At 43.3% G+C, this 22,476-nt stretch overlaps 1 protein-coding gene across 1 annotated transcript; it reads right to left on the reverse strand.

Annotated features, from left to right (window-relative positions):
* Nucleotides 1-2,919: 2,919 nt before the first annotated feature.
* ZNF593 (zinc finger protein 593) lies at nt 2,920-16,002 on the reverse strand. The gene is made up of 3 exons (XM_067460529.1): nt 15,762-16,002; nt 10,744-10,806; nt 2,920-3,592 (listed from the first exon to the last, which is right to left on the reverse strand). Exons 1-3 carry the CDS (start codon nt 15,956-15,958, stop codon nt 3,460-3,462), a joined length of 393 nt encoding a protein of 130 aa, XP_067316630.1. The 5' UTR covers nt 15,959-16,002; the 3' UTR covers nt 2,920-3,459.
* Nucleotides 16,003-22,476: the final 6,474 nt, after the last annotated feature.

Genomic DNA, 22,476 nt, shown 5'->3' on the forward strand with positions numbered 1-22,476 from the left:
CAAAAGCATCGATCTTCCTTCGCTCAGCCTTCCCTAAGGTCCAGCTCTCACATCCGTAGGTGACTACAGGGAATACCATGGCTTTGACTAGGCGGATCTTTGTTGCCAGTCTGATGTCTCTACTCTTTACTATTTTATCGAGATTGGACATTGCTCTCCTCCCAAGAAGTAAGCGTCTTCTGATTTCCTGGCCACAGTCTGCATCTGCAGTAATCTTTGCACCTAGAAATACAAAGTCTGTAACGGCCTCCACGGTTTCTCCCTCTATGTGCATTACTACCACTTTTAGCAGCCACAGACATGATTTGTTGGAGTTGTAGTAGCAATTCTCCAGCCCTCATTGGAGATCAGCAAAAACAGAGATGGGTTGTTGTAGGTTTTTTCGGGCTATATGGCCGTGTTCTAGAGACATTCTCTGCTGACGTTTCGCCTGCATCTATGGCAAGCATCCTCCCATAGATGCAGGCGAAACGTCAGGAGGGAATGCCTCTAGAACATGGCCATACAGCCCGAAAAAACCTACAACAACCCAGTGATTCCAGCCATGAAAGCCTTCGACAATACACAAAACAGAGATACAAGGGGCACTTTGTTTGAGGATCAGGACATCCATTGAGACACCAAGGTGCTTGTTTATAAAGACATTGTCCTCCCAATCCTGTTATACGCCTGCGAAACGTGGACTGTCTACAGATGTCACACTCAACTCCTGGAATGATTCCAAATTGCCTCCGAAAAATCCTGCAAATCTCTTGGAAGACAGGCAGACAAATGCAGCATCCTGGAAGAAGCAAAGACCACCAACATTGAAGCAATGTTTCTACGCCATCAACTCCACTGGATTGAATGCCACGTTGTCCGAATGCCCAATCACCATCTCCCAAAGCAGTTATTATACTCCCAACTCAAGAACGGGAAATGTAATGTTGGTGGACAGGAAGAGATTTAAAGATGGACTTAAAGCCAACTTTAAGAACTGTGGCATAGACATGAAGAACTTGGAAGCCCTGGTCCTTGAACGCTCTAGCTGGAGGTCAGCTGTGACTAACAGTGCTGTGGAATTCAAAGCGGCATGAACGGAGGGCGAAAGGGAGAAATGTGCCAAGAGGAAGGTGTGTCAAGCCAATCCTGATCAGGACCGCCTTCCACCTGGGAACAGATTTCCTCACTGCAGGAGAACATTTGGATCCAGAATAGGGCTCCACAGCCACCTACAGACCCACCGCCAAGACACTACACTTGAAGAACCATCATCCTTGGGCTACGGAGGATCGCCTAATTAAGTAAGTAAAGTAAGTAAGTACTCAAAAAGCATTGCTACCACTCTCAGCCTCAGCCATGATTTGTGGGAGTTGTAGTAGCAATTCTCCAGCCCTCATTGGAGATCAGCCAAAGCAGGGATACAATGGAACTGTCAATATTCAACTCACTCAAGTGTAAAGGTAGGATATTTCCTTGAGATCGAGAAAACATATTTGAAATATGTTTGAAAAACATATTTGACTACAGAGGTAGGCAGACTTCATACCATTTTAAGCACGTAATCCTTTCTGGGATTTGGAAGTCCACAACATCTAGGGGGGCAAAAGGTTCTCCACCTTCAGGATGGAAGGACAATCTTTTCTGAAACATTCAAGCTCACTTAATGGATTAAATCTGGAGTTTGAATTCCATGTGGATAATTCATTCCTACAGCAATTTGGGCAAAACAAGATGTCAAGACCTTTGACAATACTTAGCATATTTCCCCGGAAAAAAGTCTGAGTCTTATATAAATTTTGGTTCTAAAAGACATATTTGGGCTTATTTTCAGGGGATGTCTTAATTTTTCCTGTACACAAATTTACATTTTTCCAAACACAGTTCATGTTGGGTTGTTGTAGGGTATTTTTTCGGGCTGTATGGCCATGGTCTAGAGGCATTCTCTCCTGACGTTTCGCCTGCACCTATGGCAAGCATCTTCAGAGGTAGTGAGGTCTGTTGGAACTAGGAAAAAGGGTTTATACAGTTCATGTTGTCATCTTACTATGCCAATATTATTTATATTTAATGATATATTAATATTATTTGATCATTCAATACGTCAGTTGTGTGTTGAATGGTAAATGTGTGCATGCCTGTCTGATAGTCTGAACTAAACCCATTTTGAGGGTTAGTTATATAACAAGCATCCTGAAAAATTATGCTAGTGCTTATTTTCCAGTCTGGTCTTATTTTTAGGAAAAGCTTTTCCTTTTTGCAGACTGTACAGCTCTTCTCAACCTGGGGGGTCAAGACCCCTGGGGGGATCGTAAGGGGGTTTCAGAGGGGTTGCCAAAGACCATAAGAAAACACATATTTCTGATGGTCTTATGAACCCCTTTGGTAGAGAAGGCTGAAGATTTCTCCAGCTGTCCTTCTCTTCTTTTGGAAACAACCAAAAGCCCTCCTTCTGCTGTGATTGTAGGTGAACTATAAATCCCAGCAACTACAACTCCCAAATGTCAAGGTCTATTTTCCTCAAACTCCACCAGTTCTCACATTTGGGCACATTGAGTATTTGTGCCAAGTTTGGTCCAGACCCATCACTTTTTGAGTCCACAGTGCTCTCTGAATGTAGGTGAACTACAACTCCCAAACTCCAAAACTTAAGATCAATGCCCACAAACCCTTCCAGTCTTTTCTGCTGGTCATGGGAGTTCTGTGTGCCAAGTTTGGCTCAATTCCATTGTTGGTGGAGTTCAGAACGCTCTTTAATTTTAGGTGAACTATAAATCCCAGCAACTTCAACTCCCAGATGACAAAATCAATTCCCCCAACCCCACCATTATTCAAATTTGAGCGTATCGGGTATTTGTGCCATATTTGGTCTAGTGCATGAAAATCCATCCTGCGTATCAGGTATTTACACTACGATTCGTAACAGAAGCAAAATGACAGTTATGAAGTAGCAACGAAAATAATTTTATGGTTGGGGGTCACCACAACATGAGGAACTGCATTAAGGGGTCACGGCATTAGGAAGGTTGAGAAACTGCTGCTCTAAGAAGTGTCCTCTGGTGCATTCAGATCAAATCAGCAAAATACACAACCCAAGGGGTATCCAGGTTAATTTATGAAGAAGACCCACTCAAGAGATGGAAGAGGCCGCATTACAAGCAAAAAAACACTTGAAAATCCTCAGCCAGGGCTGATAAATAGAAATCATTGTAAAAGCAGAAATTAGTTATATAATCAGGTCAATAGGACAGTGAGATGCCTGCTCTTCTCTTCCCTGACCTCCCACTGAACTCTGGGTGATGCAAAAGCGGAGAGTGTGGAGTGGCTTTTGTACAGCAAAAAAATCCAAAACTCTAATCTCTGCCAAAAAACCCCATCTGCTAGCTTTTATGCCTCAGTCCTTACTATAGTGAAATGGTGATGTTTAAAGACACAGTCCACATCCAATTGGGCCAAGAGCTGTTATAGTCTGGTTCCTCTTCAAGTGGATTCCTCCATTTCTTCAAGGGGCTGGGTATGGACTTCGACCTTCTTGGGGGGAATGTAGGACCCCATCCCGGCTGCTCTCTCTGCTTCCTCCTGGGTGTACGGCTCCTCGCTCAGCTCTTTCAACCTGAAATAAAACACATTTTCAGGCACTGATGTCCCACTTCATGATTTGACATGACTACATAAAGCTACATAATACAACGGGACTGATACAACATGAATCACATAATGTAATGGTTTCCCCTGACATTAAGTCTAGTCATGTCCAATTCTGTAGGGTGGTGTTCATTTCTAAACCGAAGAGCTGGCTTTATCCGTAGACACCTACAATGTCATGTGGCCAGCATGACTGCATGGAGTGCCGTTACCTTCCCACCAGAGCGGTACCTATTGATCTATTCACATTTGTTTTCTAACTGCTAGGTTGGCAGAAGCTCACCTCACTCCACCAATTTGAACTGCCAACATTTTGGTCAGCAAGTTCAGCAGCTCAGTGGTTTAACCTGCTGCACCACCAGGGGGCGCTCACATAACATATCCATCTTATAATTCACTTTTTCCGGATGACTAACCACAGGAAGCACATACATCTATGCACACAGATATGTTAAAACGACACTGTTCAGTTAACAGTAAATTCATGTCCTTCATTCCAAACATCAATTCAGGTCCTTCATTCCAAATACCACCTTAAAGTGTGGGGAGGCTAAATTAACTGATTTATGAGGCCAGAAAGAAGACTCCAGCAAAGCATTCCAGCGGGGAAGCATGCGGGGAATGCGGAAGTGCTTCATCAGCGTCACAGATGGACGATGAAAGCGACAGCTCCCCTGGCGGCCAGAAAAAGTCAAATAGCCGCTGTGTATGTCTGTATATGTTTGTATGTCAAAAATTGGCATTGAATGTTTGCCATATATGTGTACACTGTAATCCGCCCTGAGTCTCCTGCGGGGTGAGAAGGGCGGAATATAAAAGCTGTAAATAAATAAATAAACAAACATAACGGAACAGATTGAGGCTATAGCCAATCTACTTTGGTTATTATTTCAACCTTAAAACCTACTAGCCAAAATCTGGTGCAAAAGATATGCAGTAGAACCTCACTTATCCAACATAAATGGGCCAGCAGAATGTTGGGTAAGCGAAAATGTTGGATAATGAGGAGGAATTAAGGAAAAGCCTAACAAACGTCAAATTACATTATAGATTTACAAATTAAGCACCAAAACATCATGTCTGAAATCCAAAATATCTGGAAGACCAGAGTTGAGAACACACTGCTATACTGTAGATCAGGAGTCCCAAAATTACGGCCCGCGGGCCACTTCCAACCCGCCAAGGGCACTTATCCGGCCCACGGAGGAGCAGCACCCCCCCACAGTGCCCCTCCCTTGGCAGGCTCACGCTATCCGTCAGGCCCGATGGGCAGCGTGAGCCAGCCAAGGGCAGCTGCTCCGCGTGGCCTACTCGCGCAAAAAGCACCTCGCGAGGTGCTTTATGCGTGAGTAGGCCGCGTGGGGCTGCTCCTCCCTTGGCAGGCTCACGCTGCCCGTCAGGCCCGATGGGCAGCGTGAGCCAGCCAAGGGAGGCTGCCCCAGTGCTCCATGCAGTCATGCCGGCCACATGACCTTGGAGGTGTCTACGGACAACGCCGGCTCTTCGACTTAGAAATGCAGATGAGCACCACACCCCAGAGTCAGACATGACTGGACTTCATGTCAGAGGAAAACCTTTAACTAGGAAAATTGTGGAAGATCCAGGGTGGGAGAAAGAACTCTTGTCTGTTGGAGGTAGGTATGAATGTTTCAGTTGGCCACCTTGATTACCATTTCATAGCCTGACAGTTTTTAGGGAGAATCCTTTGTTGAGAGGCGATTAGCTGGCCCTGATTGTTTCTTGTCTGGAGTTCTCCTGTGTTTGAGTGTTGTTCTTTATTTACAGTTATAATTTTAGAGTTTTTTAAATACTTGTAGCCAGATTTTGTTCAGACTAGAAATAGGAAGATTTCCCATTCTCTGCTCCTGGGATTACTGCCTAAAGAGGGCTAGAAAGAACCCCCTCTAAGGGCCCTTCCACACAGCAAAATAAGATATGTGCAATGTGCATAGGAATTTTTTTATTGATTTTTTTTTTAAAAAAACTATAGTCCGGCCCCCAACGGTCTGAGGGACAGTGAACTGGCCCCCGGTTTAAAAAGTTTGAGGACCCCTGCTGTAGATTAACCATCTCTAGAATTTCATATTGAGCATAGAGGTAACACTGGAAAACCAAAGTTTGCTGAACACTGATATTGATCAACTGTCTCCAGAATCTCATGTGGAGCTGGGTGGTTCTGTGTTGGTAGGGCTTGGCTTGTGCCTTCCAGCCTAGCAGAATGGGGCTGGACTGGGTAGCCTCTTAAGCGAAGGGGTCACTTGTGTTTCTAGGATTCTATGCCTCTAATTATCCTTGCGTGGCTTAGAAGAGAAGGAGGAGAAGAAAGCCAGAAGGGCAAGTTGCTACAAGGCTGTCAGAGGTAAAAGAGGGAGGAGGAGGAGGAAGAGAGAGTGCATGGGGGAGAAAAAGGAAGGGGGAAGGGAGAGAGAGGGAGAATCTGGAGCAAAGTGTGTGTGCAGGAAGAAAGAGGGGTCCTCCACCCGCCCAGCCAGGTAAGGCGATGACAGAAGACAGACTGTCAGCCCCAACTTGGCCTTGCCTTGCCCCCTGCGGCCCTTTCCCAAGCCCAGGCCCACCACCTTGGCTTCTTTCCCCCCTTTCCTTCCTTCCAGCCACAAGCCCTTCTCCCGCCTTGATTTGGAAACAAGGCTGAGTTGGAGAAAAGTCCCCAAAGCAGGAGACTGAGACTCTGCATGCGCCAAGAGCAGAGAAAGAGAGACAGCCATCGCGTTTCCTTTTTCCCTCCTCCCTCCCTTCTTTTTTCCCCCTCCCATCCCCCTTTCTCTTTTGATTCACCCCCTTTCCTCCCTTCTCTTTGGAGATGCGCTTTCCTCCTCCTCCTCCCAGTTTTTGAGCATGAAAAGAAAGCCACCTACTCTCATGAGCACATATCAAAGGGTGCAATGCTTCCAATTGGCCACATGAGGGCATCAGATAGAATCATAGAATCATAGAATCAAAGAGTTGGAAGAGACCTCATGGGCCATCCAGTCCAACCCCCTGCCAAGAAGCAGGAATATTGCATTCAAATCACCCCTGACAAATGGCCATCCAGCCTCTGCTTAAAAGCTTCCAAAGAAGGAGCCTCCACCACACTCCGGGGCAGAGAGTTCCACTGCTGAACGGCTCTCACAGTCAGGAAGTTCTTCCTCATGTTCAGATGGAATCTCCTCTCTTGTAGTTTGAAGCCATTGTTCCGCGTCCTAGTCTCCAATGAAGCACAAAACAAGCTTGCTCCCTTCTCCCTGTGGCTTCCTCTCACATATTTATACATGGCTATCATATCTCCTCTCGGCCTTCTCTTCTTCAGGCTAAACATGCCCAGTTCCCTAAGCCGCTCCTCATAGGGCTTGTTTTCCAGACCTTTTATCATTTTAGTCGCCCTCCTCTGGACACATTCCAGCTTGTCAATATCTCTCTTCAATTGTGGTGCCCAGAATTGGACACAATATTCCAGATGTGGTCTAACCAAAGCAGAATAGAGGGGTAGCATTACTTCCCTAGATCTAGACACTATGCTCCTATTGATGCAGGCCAAAATCCCATTGGCTTTTTTTGCCGCCACATCACATTGTTGGCTCATGTTTAACTTGTTGTCCACGAGGACTCCAAGATCTTTTTCACACGTACTGCTCTCGAGCCAGGCATCACCCATTCTGTATCTTTGCATTTCATTTTTTCTGCCAAAGTGGAGTATCTTGCATTTGTCACTGTTGAACTTCATTTTGTTGGTTTTGGCCCATCTCTCTAATCTGTCAAGATCGTTTTGAATTCTGCTCCTGTCCTCTGGAGTATTGGCTATCCCTCCCAATTTGGTGTCGTCTGCAAACTTGATGATCCTGCCTTCTAGCCCTTCATCTAAGTCATTAATAAAGATGTTGAACAGGACCGGGCCCAGGACAGAACCCTGCGGCACTCCGCTCGTCACTTCTTTCCAGGATGAAGAGGAAGCATTGGTGAGCACCCTCTGGGTTCGTCCATTTAACCAATTACAGATCCACCTCACCGTAGTTTTGCCTAGCCCACATTGGACTAGTTTCCTTGCCAGAAGGTCATGGGGGACCTTGTCGAAGGCCTTACTGAAATCCAGGTACGCTACATCCACGGCATTCCCTGCATAATAAGGAATGCAAGATGACTGGAGGTCGGATAACTGAGACTCTATTGTATATTCACCTTTAAAAACAATACCAGGAATCTGCTTGGGGCGAAAGGTCCACACAAAAGGAGCTCACAGCTCTTTCATGCAGATTTCTATTCCTTGTTATCCCTAAGCTGTTTTCATTTCAAAGGCGTAATTCGAAGCACCAGGCTGCAGTTGTAAATGTTGTTGCAACTGTTATCTCACTAGAGTCATAAAGTCTTAGGGATCTATTCCACACAGAAATCTAACAATACCCCCAAATCCACATTCTATGTTCTCTGGAAAGTCTCCACCACTGAACATTGTTTATGCATTACATGGTCCAAATATATATATTTTTAAAAATGATTTCCCAGTAAAGTTTTGAATTTGTTTAAAGTTGCGTAGCAAGATTGAGTTTTAATACAGCTGAGGCAAGAATGTAACCATGAAAAACTTCTCATCTAAAGAAAAGGTGTTGTTGTTTCTAAGTTATAGTGACCCTGTCAAAACATTTCTAAGTTATAGTGACCCTAAGGTGGACATATCACCGGGTTTTCTTAGCAAGATATATTTGGAAAAGGTTTGCCTTTGCCTTCCTCTATGAAGCTGTGTGAGCAGGAACTGGAATGGAACTCTGGTCCCCAGACCCTTAGGGTGCATCTATACTATAGAATTAAATCAGTTTGATATCACTTCAACTACCATAGCTCAATAGCCTGCCTGCGTGACCGCATCTCAGTTTACAAACCCACGCAACTTCTTCGATCTTCCAGAGAGGCCCTTCTCTTGCTCCCGCCTCCATCGCAAGCACGACTTGTGGGGATGAGGGAGAGGGCCTTCTCTGTAGTGGCCCCCCGGCTCTGGAACTCACTCCCCAGAGAGATCAGACAAGCCCCCTCGCTGGCAATTTTCAGGAAGAAGCTGAAAACCTGGTTATTCCAATGTGCCTTCAATGATTGAATGTAGGACACTCCCTGACTAAAATGACCTCAGAAGCACTTTAGTTTATGGCTCGTGCAATTAAATCCTTCCTCATCCCGGTTCCCCATCATGACAATCCTTACATTACCTATCTCCCATTGTTTTTATAATTTTAAATTTTGTTCTGATGTGGCCCTGCCCTGTGGATTTTTGTGTTTGATTTTATATTGGTTTTTGCATTTTATGTTTCGTGTATACTGTGTTCATTGTGTTTGATGGGCGTGGCCTCATGTAAGCCACCCCAAGTCCCCCTGGGGGAGATGGAGCGGGGTATAAATAAAGTTTTATTATTATTATTATTATTATTATTCAAATAATTTTTATTAAAGAATTTTCTTACATTATATAATTAAAAATTAAGTCAGATGGGGTTCTGGGACTGAGATAGGATAAAATAAGGGTAAGAGAGGTAGGGTAAGAGGATAAAGGGTTAGGATTAGGGACTCGTGCTGGTTAGGGAGGGATATGGGTGAGTCTTGGGGGAAGTAAGGGAATTTGGGGAGGAAATAGGGGAGGGTGTGTAGGTTGTGAAGGGGTTTTCTGACTTCCCAATCTTCTTCTCCATGGTTTCTGGTACTATATCTTCCTGTCTTTAAAGTTTTAGTCTTCTAAAAGTTTTATTATTATTATATCATCATGGAATCCTGGGGGTTGTCGTTTGATGAGGCACCAGTCCTCTTGGCAGAGAAGACTAAAGTAAAGTACTGTGATTCCATAGCATTGAGCCATGACAGATAAAAGTGCTATCCTCCTTTGGCAATTCTTCCTTTAAAACATTCCTGTGTAGATGGGATTGTTTAAAGATCCAGCTTTATGAATCAAGGAATGGAATTTGATTTCAGTTTTTTAAACTTTGTTTTTTTAACCCCGTTTTAATATTTTGTAATCTGTTATCATTGTCTTCATGTGATTTGTTTTATTACTGAATGTTCTGTTTTATTTATTTGGGATTGTTTAGTCTAGTGTTGTATTTTATGGCATTGAATGTTTGACTTCTGCCAACCTAGCAATTCGAAAACAAATGTAAGTAGATAAATAGGAACCACATTTTAAAAGTGAGGATGTATTTATTTAGGCTGGCATTTTGATTACGAACAAAGAAAGCTTTTCAGCAGGAAGATGGTGCAACAGCACCTCCTGGTGGCCGGAACCGAGCACAGCCTCCGAAGATGTTGAAAGATGGGAAAGCCTATATACCTCTATCTGTTGTCTGTCTTGTCACTGTTATAATTCACATTGAAAGTTTGTCATATATGTGTTCTGTAAGCCTCCCCTTCGGGGTGAAAAGGGTGGAATATAAATATTGTAAATAAATAAAAACACCACCCTAGAGACCTTTAAAAAGAACCTCAAAACCTGGCTCTTTCGCTACACATTTGATGAATAGATTTACATCCTCATACTACTGCTTAGTTTCAACTGTTTCTGTTATTGGAGTGCATTCCCCCCTATAGGAAAGCTTTGCTCCACGACTTCCACTAAAATGAGCTCTCCTCCGCAAATAATCTGTCCTTGTTTATCTCGTGTTTACCTCGCCTGAGTTTTTAATCTGTTTCTACCCAGTTTTCCTTTATCCATTACATGTAGCTCGCCCATGTTATTGTGATTGCGTTTATTGTAATTTGATATTACTATGTTGTTTTTTGTTTTATGTAATTGCGTTATTATTGTTTATTATTTGCATTTTCGGTTTTGTTTTATTTTATGTAATTGTTGTTTTGGGCTTGGTCTCATGTAAGCCGCACCGAGTCCCCATCGGGGAGATGGTGCGGGGTACAAATAAAGTTTATTATTATTATTATTATTATTATTATTATTATTATTATGTTGTGAACTGGCGTGAGTCCTCGTGGGGAAAAAGGGCGGGATAGAAATAAAGTTTTACTTACTTATTTGCTTACTTTACTATCAAACTGCATTCATTTTGTACCCGTAGTTCAACACTCAAACAATTTACGCCATGATGGCTCTCAGAAAAAGACTATAGCTATAATACATAGAAATTCCGTTACCTCTTTTTGTGAACCTTAGACCGGAAGTGATCCTTCATGCTTTTGAGATCGACAAAATACCGCCTGTTGAGGGAGGAAAGAGAGAGAGGAAAAGTTATAAAAGCAAGGTGATGCTTATAAAAGTCAAGTCTCAATAGGCAAGACAATTTAATACAAATGTGTCTATGTATCCATAATCACATCATCATCTTCAAAATACAAGTCTGAAATGTATAAAGATGGTCATCAGAACTACTGCCCCTCTTTTCAGATAAGACCCACATCTCAACAGAGCACTGGCTAAGGAAGCTCAGTCAATCTGCATTCAGAAACTGGATTATATGACAATCCTATGATTAGGTCAGAAGTTGGGAGGCGACTTGGAATCACGCACTGACAATGGGTTGAAAGTACCTAGATGTTTCATAGCTCTATGAAAACAATATTCTGGGTTGCTGAGTTTTCCAGGCTGTAGGGCCCTGTTCCAGTAGTATTCTTTCCTGACATTTCACCCACATCTATGGCAGTCATCCTCAGAGGTTGTGAGGTCTGTTGGAAACTAGGCAAGTGGGGTTTATATATCTGTGGAATGTCCAGGGTGGGAGAAAGAACTCTTGTCTGTTGGAGGCAGGTGTGAACATTGCAACTGGTCATCTTGATTAGCATTGAATAGCCTTGCAGTGTCAAATCCTGTCTGATTCCTGCCTCACTCCACACATACAAGGGGTATTTTTTAAGTAAGGTCCGTTTTGTTGTAGACACTAGTTTGCGCGCATACCGTAACGAGCACGTGCGTCGTGTACCGGCATGCTTCGGGAACAACTGTGCTCAGTTTCTGCTCTGTAGCTAACCTGTATGGTTCTGTTCTGTGCTTTAAAAATGTTTAAGACTATCAACTCACCCACCGCATGTGAGGTTCGTTCAGTGATACGGTTTTTGTCAGCAAGGAACCTGCCTGCTGCAGAAATTCATCGACAGATTTGTGAAGTGTACGGTGATACTGTTATGAGTGAAAGCAAAGTGCGTAAGTGGGTACGACAATTCAAAGATGGCCGTGACAACGTCCATGATGAGGACCGCTCTGGTCGCCCTTCTTTGATTACAGACGATTTGGTTATCGGAGCAGGCAGCAAGTTTTTATGAAGAGGGTATTTTAAAATTGGTTCAGAGGTATGATAAGTGTTTGAACAAACTTGGCAACTATGTCGAAAAATAGAGTGAAGTATGTACTTTCTGAAAATAAATTTACTTTTTTGAAATAAACTTTCGTTGTGTACTTATGTTCCAAGGGACCTTACTTAAAAAATACCCTTCGTATATACACCCCACTTGCCTGGTTTCCAAAAGACCTCACAACCACTGAGGATGCCTGGCATAGATTTGGCGAACTGCATCTCCCACTATAGACCAACTCGGACACTGCGGTCATCAGAGGAGGCCCTCCTCTCGGTCTCAACCCTGTTCCAAGTGCGGTTTGTGGGAATGAGAGAAAGGGCCTTCTCTGTGACTGCCAGTCTGCAATTCCCTTCCTAAGGAGTTAAAGATGGGCCCCTCCCTCCCCACTTTCAAGAAACAGCTGAAGATGTACCTTTGCTCACTGGGTTACAAGGACTTGGCAATACCGCCATTATAGCTCTAATAAATAGCTACCATCTGTATCCATGCCCTGTTTGCCCCACCAGCTCAATAGATATCTTGAGCAATGATCAATCTACTTGCCCTCAAATGGGAAATGGATGCTTCTGTTGGATGTCTGATGTTTTGTCTTATGTTTGATATATGAGGTTGTGTTTTGTATTTAATTTTAACTGTTAAATCATAATTTGTTTTTATATGTTGGGTTGCCAAATTTTGTTACTATGTATGTATTGCTAATGTGTTCAGGCATTGAATGTTTGCCTTTTTAAGTTTGGAATCCCCCCTGAGTCTCTCTGGAGAGACATGGCAGAATATAAAGTTTTTAAAAATTGTTATAACTATTATTTAGGCAGAAAAAATGAAATGCAAAGATAAAGAATGGGGGACAATGCCTGGCTCGACAGCAGTACATGTGAGAAAGATCTTGAGAGTCCAAGCTGGAATGTGTCCAGAGGAGGGTGAATCAAAGGACCAAGGGTCTGAAGAACAAGCTCTATGAGGAGTGGCTTTAAGAGCTGGGCATGTTTAGCCTGCAGAAGAGAAGGCATAGAAGAGACATGATGAAGGTCATGTATAAATATATGAGGGGAAGTCATAGGGAGGAGGGAGCCAACTTTTTTTCTGCTGCCCTGGAGACTAGGAAGTGGAGCAATGGCTTCAAACTACAGGAAAGGAGATTCCATCTGAACATTAGGAAGAACTTCCTGACTGTGAGAGCTGTTCAGCAGCTCTGTTACATTCCCCTGTGTGTTTTAAATTGTTGATTTAAACTGTTTTGTAATTTGTTTTTTAGTAACTGCTTCACTGGGGAGCTCTCTTTCCCCTTCCCAGGGTGCTTGTGCTGGTCAGTGATTGTAATAAAGTTTTATATTATATTGTATAGCAGTGAAACCGGAGTGTGGTAGAGGCTCTTTGTTTGGAGGCTTTTAAGCAGAGGCTGAATCATAATCTGTCAGGACTGTTTTGAATGCAATTTTCCTGCTTCCTGGTAGGGGGTTGGACTGGATGGCCCACAAGATCTCTTCCAACTTAATGGTTCTATGATTACACTGTTCAACGGAGAAAAAGTTGCGGGGCTGAAAATAGCTGTTCTTTTATGATTTTGGGGTGCTGAAAACGAAAACGACATTTAAAAATGTATATTGGCTCTAGTTTTTATGATATAAGCAATCACGTGATCACGTATGGTTGAAAAAATGCATGTTGCGATTTACACTATGGAAGATTCTAGAATACTCTAGAAAGTTTGATGACGCAGTATTAGTGCTGTGTGCAAAAGCCAGAAAGCCCTATATAAGGCCAGACTTTTGAACGGTGAGGGTCAGTCAGTTGAAGACTGAGACAGTATTGTTAAACATCGTTTTACATTGTTCTTTTGACTGTACTTATGCCTCGCACGTGTGTAAATAAAGCACTATGGAAAAAAGATATCAAGGCAAATGGACTCCGTCAATGCTGTCAGACTACTGCTGGAGCATTGTAAGAGACAATCCTTTCTTTGAATACAAAAAAAAAGTCAAGAGAAGCAAACAGGATAAAAACTAAAGTCACAATTAAAGTGACATTTAAACTTTCAGACTTTTCAACTGCATTAGGCCTACTAATATAGTTTCTTGCTGCACAAACATAAACAATAGACTAATTAAATAAATATTTCTCATGTATAAACTATTGGCAATATAATTTGACTAAAATTTAGTAAATATTCACGGTTTATATACATGCAGTAAGGTTAGACGCATTATCATAATATTAACGAATTACCTATTGTGGAGAAAATTGAAATAGCTGTTGCATAAAAACCAGAGCCAATTAACACATTTAATTATTATATTTGAATTCAGCATGTTAAATTTATTAAGAAACGGCACATTTCGTTTCCGAAACTGAGAAAAACTGAAAATTTGTAGAACAGTGTTATTATTATGATGATGAAACATCAGGAGAGAACGTATCTGGAACATGGCCATACAGTCCAGAAAACTCACAGCATGAAAGCCTTTGACAACACATAAACAATATTTCTTTAATCCAGACATGGGCAAACATTGGCCCTTCAGGTGTTTTGGACTTCAACTCCCACAATTCCTAACAGTCTCAGGCCGCTAAAGCAACTGAGGGGGAAAAGGAAAGGGCCTGGGGTTTAGGAATTGTGGGAGAAGTCCAAAACACCGGGGGGGGGGGGGTAGTTTGCCCATGCCAGATATAGGTTGTGGAGCCCATACCCAAGGTTTCATTTATCTGTAGCCTGAAGGAAAATGCTTTCTCTGGGAATTTGCAAAATCCCCCAGGTGATTCTATGGCATTGTTGACGTCCAAAACAAAGTCTAACAGCCTCAGGCCTCTTAAGCGGCACCCAAATACCTGGGAGTCACTCTGGACCGTGCTCTTACCTACAAGAAGCACTGCCTGAACATCAAGCAAAAAGTGGGTGCTAGAAACAATATCATATGAAAGCTGACTGGCACAACCTGGGGATCACAACCAGATACAGTGAAGATATCTGCCCTTGCGCTATGCTACTCTGCTGCTGAGTATGCATGCCCAGTGTGGAACACATCTCACCACACTAAAACAGTGGATGTGGCTCTTAATGAGACATGCCGCATTATCACGGGGTGTCTGCGCTCTACACCACTGGAGAAATTACACTGCTTAGCCGGTATTGCACCATCTGACATCCGCCGGGAAGTGGCAGCCAATAGTGAAAGGACCAAGGCAGAGACATCTCCAGCCCATCCCGTTTGGGTATCAGCCAGCACGTCAACGACTTAAATCTAGAAATAGTTTTCTAAGATCTACAGAGACACTCGCTGGAACACCTCAGCAAGCGAGAGTCCAAAAGTGGCAGGCTCAAACCCAGAACCTCAACCAATTGGCTGATACCAAATGAGAGACTGCCCCCTGGGCACACAGAGGACTGGGTGACTTGGAAGATGCAGAGCCACGAGATGCAGAGCCAAGCTTAAGAAATGGGGCTACAAAGTGGAATCCACGACATGTGAGTGTGGAGAAGAGCAAACCACATGCACAATGGAGGACCTTCTTGCAGCAACACCAGAAGCACTCCAAGTGGCCAGATACTGGTCAAAGGACATTTAATCAGCTACCAAACTCACAAATTTTGTATTTTGTCTGTTTGTTTGCTTTGTTCTGTTAGAAATGTAATATAATTTGACTAGTTGTCCTGACAAGATAAATAAATAAGGAAATAAATAAGGAAAAGGAAAGAGCCTGAGGTTGTTAGGAATTGTGGGAGTTGAAGTCCAAAATCCCTGGAGAGAGGGCCCAAGTTGGCCCAGGCCTACTCTAACCACAGGGCCTTGTTTGCGCACGCGCAGTAGGCGCAACTGACTCCCCGGAAGACCAATCTTTCCGCCCTGACTCGGCCTGTCACGCACGCGCAGTGAAGACAGTAGTTCTGGGCGCTGCCGGGCAGGTCGGGGTCCGGGTCCTGGCGGAGCAGCTTCGCCGCTTTCTCGGGCAGCATGTCCCCGTGGATCTGGTCCAGATCTCGGCGTCGCCGCTTCACCTTCCACTGCCGGGCCAGGGAGTGGGCCTTGTGGGCGCCCGTCCGGCGGCAGCTCTTCGGCGCCATGTTCTCCTCGCGGGAGAGCCTGGAAAGAGAATCCACTGGCACTTCTGGCGCTCTAACATTAACGTCACCGCGCGGTGAAATGACGTTTCTCCCGCCTTAAAGGGACCTTTTGGGGAAAGGCTCTTGCACTGAAGGGAGGCTGTGGAAAGACAAGCCTCCAACACAGAAGTTTATAAAACAGGCCTGGGCCAACTTGGGCCCTCCAGGAGTTTTGGACTTCAACTCCCACAATTCCTAACAGCCGGTAGGCTGTTAGGAATTGTGGGAGTTGAAGTCCAAAACCCCTGGAGGGCCCAAGTTGGCCCAGGCCTGCTCTAAAGAAATGTAGATTTGAATTCCTAACTGGATAAAAGTAGAATACTTTTTTGTTTATACATTTTAATTAATTAATGTCATTGTAATTAGTATATTTTTCACTATTTAGTTTTTAATGCTCCTATTTCACTTCCTTCCTTCCTTAGGCGATCCCTCGTTGGATGTGTAAGATGGTCTTCTATGATGAGTTTCCTTGTGGATTCGTAGGCGGCTGTGGAGCCCTATTCTTGACCCACATCTTCTCCCACAGTGAAGGCATTGGTTTCCAGGTGGAAGGCGGTCCCGGTCGGGGTTGGCTTGACGCACCTTCCTCCTGGCACGTTTCTCTCTTTCACCCTCCACTCGTGCCTCCTCGAATTCTGCAGCACTGCTGGTCACAGCTGACCTCCAGCTGGAGCGCTCAGAAGCCAGGGCTTCCCAGTTCTCAGTGTCTATGCCAGAGATTTTAAGGTTGGCTTTGAGGCCATCTTTAAATCTCTTTTCCTGTCCACCAACATTTCGTTTTCTGTTCTTAAGTTCAGAGTAGAGCAACTGCTTTGGGAGACGGTGGTCAGGCATCCGGTCAACGTGACCGGCCCAGTGGAGTTGATGGCAGAGGACCATATCGGATATTTACATTACGATTTCGCTTCCATTTCAGACAAACACCTCGAGCTCTGAGGATGACCTTGGAAGGAATCCCACTGGAGCATCGCAGCACACCCAAATACTTGGGAGTTACTCTGGACCGTGCTCTGACCTACAAGAAGCAATGCTTGAATATCAAGCAAAAAGTGGGTGCTAGAAACAATATCATACGAAAGCTGACTGGCACAACTTGGGGATCACAACCAGACATAGTGAAGGCATCTGCCATTACGCTTTGCTACTCTGCTAATGAATACACGTGCGCAGTGTGGAACACATCTCACCACATTAAAACAGTGGATGTGGCTCTTAATGAGAAATGCCGCATTATCACAGGATCACTATGCTCCACTTTGTTGTTCATTCGTTCAGTTGTCTCCGGCTCTTCATGACCTCATGGACCAGCCCATGCCAGAGCTCCCTGTTGGCCATCACCACCCCCAGCTCCTTCAAGGTCAGTCCAGTCACTTCAAGGATGCCATCCATCCATCTTGCCCTTGGTCGGCCCCTCTTCCTTTTCCTAACAGCCTTCCACTTTCCCCAGCATAATTGTCTTCTCTAGGCTTTGCTGTCTCCTCATGATGTGGCCAAAGTACTTCAACTTTGTCTCTAGTATCCTTCCCTCCAGTGAGCAGTCGGGCTTTATTTCCTGGAGGATGGACTGGTTGGATCTTCTCGCAGTCCAAGGCACTCTCAGAACTTTCCTCCAACACCACAGTTCAAAAACATCTATCTTTCTATGCTCCACATCACTGGAGAAATTATACTGTTTAGCTCAGTGTTTCTCAACCCCTAGGGGGGTCACAAAAAGGCGTTCAAGGGGTCACCAAAGACTATCAGAAAACACAGTATTTTCTCTTGGTCATCTGGGTTATGTGTGGAAAATTAGGTCCAATTCTATTGTTGGTGGGGTTCAGAATGCTCTTTGATTGTAGGTGAACTAAATCCCAGCAACTACAACTCCCAAATGCCAAGCTCTATTTCCCCCAAACTCCACTAGTGTTCACATTTGGGCATATTGAGTATTTGTGCCAAATTTGGTCCTGATCCATCATTGTTTGAGTCCACAGATGTAGGTGAACAACAACTCCCAAACTCAAGATCCATGCCCACCAAACCCTGCTAGTGTTTTCTGATGGTCATGGGAGTCCTGTGTGCCAAGACTGGTTCAGTTCCATCATTGCTGGAAATCAGAATGTTCTTTGATTGTAGATGAACTATAAATCCCAGTAAGTACAACTCTCAGCTGATAAAACCAGTCCCTCCCCCCAACCCCACTAGTATTCAAATTTGGGCATATTGGGTATTTGTGCCAAATTTGGTCCAGTGAATGAAAATACATCCTGCATATCAGATATTTACATTACGATTCATAACAGTAGCAAAATTACATTTATGAAGTAGCAATGAAAATAATTTTATGGTTGGGGGTCACCACAACATGAGGAACTGTATCAAGGGATCGCGGCATTAGGAAGGTTGAGAACCACTGGTTTAGCTGGTATCACACCACCTGACATCCGCTGGGAAGTAGCAGCCAGCAATGAAATGACCAAGGCATTGATATTTCGAACCCATCTTCTGTATATCAGCAAGCACATTAAATCAAGAAACTGCTTCCTAAGATCTACAGAGATACTTGCAGGAACACCTCAGCAAGTGAGAGTCCAAAAGTGGTAGGCTAAAACGAGGAACTTCAATCAGTGGCTGAGACCGATTGAGAGACTCCCTCCTGGGCATACAGAAGATTGGGCGACTTAGAAGGTGCTGAACAGACTGTGCTCTGGCACCAAGGCGGAGAGGTCTTCAGCCTTCTCTGCCAAAGGTGTTCCTAAGACCATCAGAAATATGTGTTTTCTGATGATCTTTGGTGACCTCTCTGACACCCACTAGTGAGCCCCCCAGAGGTCCCGACCCCTAAATGGATCCAGCCCAGTTTACTTGTATGAACGTATCTCCTTCAATGAGCCACCTAGGAGGTGAGATTGTCTGGGGAGATTGTCTGTCTCGATCCTGCCTCCTTCCCAGGTGTGGTTGGGGACAAGAGTGGTGGCCCCCCAATTATGGAACTCCCTAATGAAATTAGGTCAGCTCCTTCTTTCCTTCAGGAAAAGGTTAAAGACATGGATGTGGGATCAAGCGTTCAGTTAGAAACCCACTAAAGAACTATGGAATAGTGCAATGACAATTTGGAATGACCATAGATTATGATTTCGTATAACATGATTTTAAATAGTGTTTTAAGGTTTGATATGTATGTTCTTAGGGCCACCTGGTGGCACAGCGGGTTAAACCACTGAGCTACTGGACTTGCTGACCAAAAGATTGGCGGTTCAAATCCGGTGAGCGGGGTGCCAACCTAGCAGAAAGAAAACATACAAGTGTGAGTAGATGAATAGGTACCGCTTCTGCGGGAAGGTAACAGTGCTCCATGCAGTCATGTTGGCCAAATAACCAGGAGGAGTCTATGGACAATGCTGGCTCTTCAGCTTAGAAATGGAGATGAGCACCACCGCCCAGAGTCGGACGCGACTAGACTTAATGTCAGGGGAAACCTTTACCTTTACTGTTTGTTCTTAATTATTGTTTTAATACAGCTGTTTATTTCACTACAGTATATATGTATGTTTACATGGCTTTGAATTGTTGCCTATACATGTAAGCAGCTTTGAGTCTCCTGCAAGGTTGAGAAAGGCGGGATAGAAATAGGGTAAATAAATAAATAAATAAATTTTGTTTTGATCTGTGTTATAGTGTATTTACAAGTTTTAATAATTTTATAAATTGATATTATCTATTTAGTTTTGCCTGGTTTTTAATTATGCAGTTGCCAGTCCATACAGTATGTAGTATTTTAAGGGTGCATCTCGCCATCGATATATGTAGCATTTCAATGATTTATAGGATTTTAATTGTGTATTCTATATTGTATTTAATAATCTGGTTTTCATGTATTTATCTATTTGACTTATATGTGAGAGACCTATGGTCTAAGCATCAAATAAACTTGACTTGATATTATTGTATTTATTATGGTATGTATAGTGTGGCATTGAATTTTTGCCATGATCTGTAAGCTGCTCTGAATCCCCTTCATGTGAGAAGAATGGGGTATAAATGAAGGAGATGTAGTTTTATACAATTTTATAAATGCTATATAGGGCTGTACAAAGGTATAGCTTTGAAAAAGAGCTGCCACTGGAGTTTGAGGAGTAGCTCTCATGCTTAACCTCCCTATTCTTTCACATAGCATTCTTACTTTAACTTGTTAAGAGCGCATCCCCATGAGTCAGAGTCACTTGAAAAAGATATGAATTTACAATAAATTTCCAGTTTATTCCAGTTTCTGCTGTTTTTTATCTGTTTGCTTGCTTAGTAATAGACAGTAGGGCTGGGTGGTTTCGTTTCGTTAATTCGTAATTAGTTAATAATTCGTTAATTTTTTCAATTACAAAACGATAACGAACCATTCTGGAGCAATTTTTTTAAAAAAACGAATTTTTAAATAGTTTTCTAAATGCTTCGTATTTCGTTATTGTATTCGTTTCGTTATTGTTTTGAGGTCGTTTCGTTATTATTTCCGCATGTCTGGGGCAAGTTTTATGGTTGTTTTTTGTTTAATTAGTGAAAAAAAATTATAATATCACACCAACAGTCAACAACAGAGGGAGAGGGAAGCTTCAGAAGTTTTTGGAGGTTTTTTAGCGGTCGCGTCCGCCATTAACGAATCGATTCATTATTGTTTCGGAAATCGATTCGTTAATGTTTTGTAATTTTTTTCACATTTACGAAATTTTGTAAATATTGAACTTTTTAAAAGGAAAATTTTGTAATTATTTTAAATAACAAAACGCAAAAACCCCCCAAAAACGAATCGATTTTAGAAACAAATTTTTCCGTTGTTACCTAGGCCTAATAGACAGCCAATCAAAAACCTAGTTAAGTAGGTTAGGTAAAGATTTCCCCCTGACATTAAGTCCAGTCATGTCAACTCTGGGGGTTGGTGCTCATCTCCATTTCTAAGCCAAAGAACCAGTGTTGTCCATATACACCTCCAAGGTCATGACTGCATGGAGCGCTGTTACTTTCCTGCCAGAGCAGTACCTACTGATCTACTCACATTTGCATGTTTTTGAACTGCTAGGTTGGCAGAAGCTGGGTCTAACAATGGGAGCTCACCCCGCTCCCTGGATTCAAACCTGTGACCTTTCAGTAAGCAAGTTCAGCAGCTCAGCACTTTAACCACTGTGCCACCGGAGGCGCCAATGAGGTAAGTATAGACCATGTGTTAACACCAATCAAAATGTGCTTTTTGGATTTCTGTAAAACAATAAAAGATCCCAACCCCATTTTTGGGGCATGGCAGTATTTTCATGCCTAGAGCACAGCTGCCACCATTTGCTTGGCCAGCAAATAAAGCTATTTTCAGAGAGATTCAACTTGTTGGTGTGATCCTTTTGAATTCGAGGAGGAATTTAAAAGGGTCTCGCCCTGAAGGAGAGACCCTGCAGACCCACCAAAAAGGGCTCGCTACAATGGTGAGCAAAGAGAAGCCACAATGTTAAAGATTTCCCTAAGTTCCCAAAAGAATCTCACCAAAGCTGAAGGAAGCGCCACCGAGTTGATTTTATTTCGATCCAGCTGGAAAGGATGCAAAGCTGCAATAATTCGTCATGCAAAGCATATGGTGTACACAAAATAAAGCCTTTATATACATAAAATAGAGCGGTCTGATTGGTTGGCGCTCTACAGCTGGGAGGAGGCTTGGCCGCCTCCTGAGTACCTTAACCAATGGGTTAAGGCGCCACTTCGACCTCCTGGCCAATCAGGAGAGAAGGAGGCGGGACGAGAGGGAGACAATGAGAACTGGAATGGATTATGGAGATATGTAGTGTCCAAATGGCTGACAAGTCCTCAGGGGGCCTTCTAGCCAGCCAGCCTATTGTCTTTGCTGGGTGGCAATAAACGTTGAAGTCTGGCAAACCTGCCAAAATCTGGATTTTCCTGGTGCTGAGATATGGGAACAATGAAGCAATCTTGGTTGAAGTTTTGGTGGAGGAAGGTTTGAATGAGTAAACAGATCAGGACAAAGTGTGTCTTTCCGAAGGCCCTTTTGTCCTGTTGAGATATGATCATTAGTGCCAAGTGGGCACCATCCGCTGCGGGGACCGACTCCGAGCCCCAGGGTGGCTTCCCATTGTATGGTTCATGCAACTAAGTCTTTTGATAAGGTTCTTTCCAACAGAGGATTTCCTTCTTTCCAGGATCAGAGAGTGGCTTATATTTTTATACATTTTTTATAAAAGGGAATAGGACATTCATAGGGGGCTTGAAAAGGTAAAGTTTCCAAAAAGTTTCTAAGAGTCCTTCAGAAGGGAAAAAAGTCCCATAGAAGTTCAAGAGAGTACATAAGTGTAAAGGGAAGTGGTTTCTCAGTAATAAGTCTGTTACCTTCTGCTATAAATATATGAAATTAGGGCATAAAAACCTTGATTAAATTATACACACTATCTAACATGGGAAGGGTCCTTGTTGTTTTTAGTGTCTTGGCAAATTGACCAAGGCTTAACCCTTAT

Source organism: Anolis sagrei, chromosome X (assembly GCF_037176765.1).
Source record: "Anolis sagrei isolate rAnoSag1 chromosome X, rAnoSag1.mat, whole genome shotgun sequence".
In the NCBI taxonomy this organism is placed as follows: Eukaryota; Metazoa; Chordata; class Lepidosauria; order Squamata; family Dactyloidae; genus Anolis; species Anolis sagrei.

What these genes read in the sequence shown, in the direction of transcription:
- ZNF593 (XM_067460529.1), bottom strand. Translation starts at nt 15,958, where the DNA reads ATGGCGCCGAAGAGCTGCCGCCGGACGGGCGCCCACAAGGCCCACTCC. An exon ending in AACTACTGTCTTCACTGCGC is followed by an intron (nt 10,807 to 15,761) that starts GTGCGTGACAGG and finishes CTCCCTCAACAG; the next exon opens with GCGGTATTTTGTCGATCTCA. An exon ending in TCTAAGGTTCACAAAAAGAG is followed by an intron (nt 3,593 to 10,743) that starts GTAACGGAATTT and finishes GTTTTATTTCAG; the next exon opens with GTTGAAAGAGCTGAGCGAGG.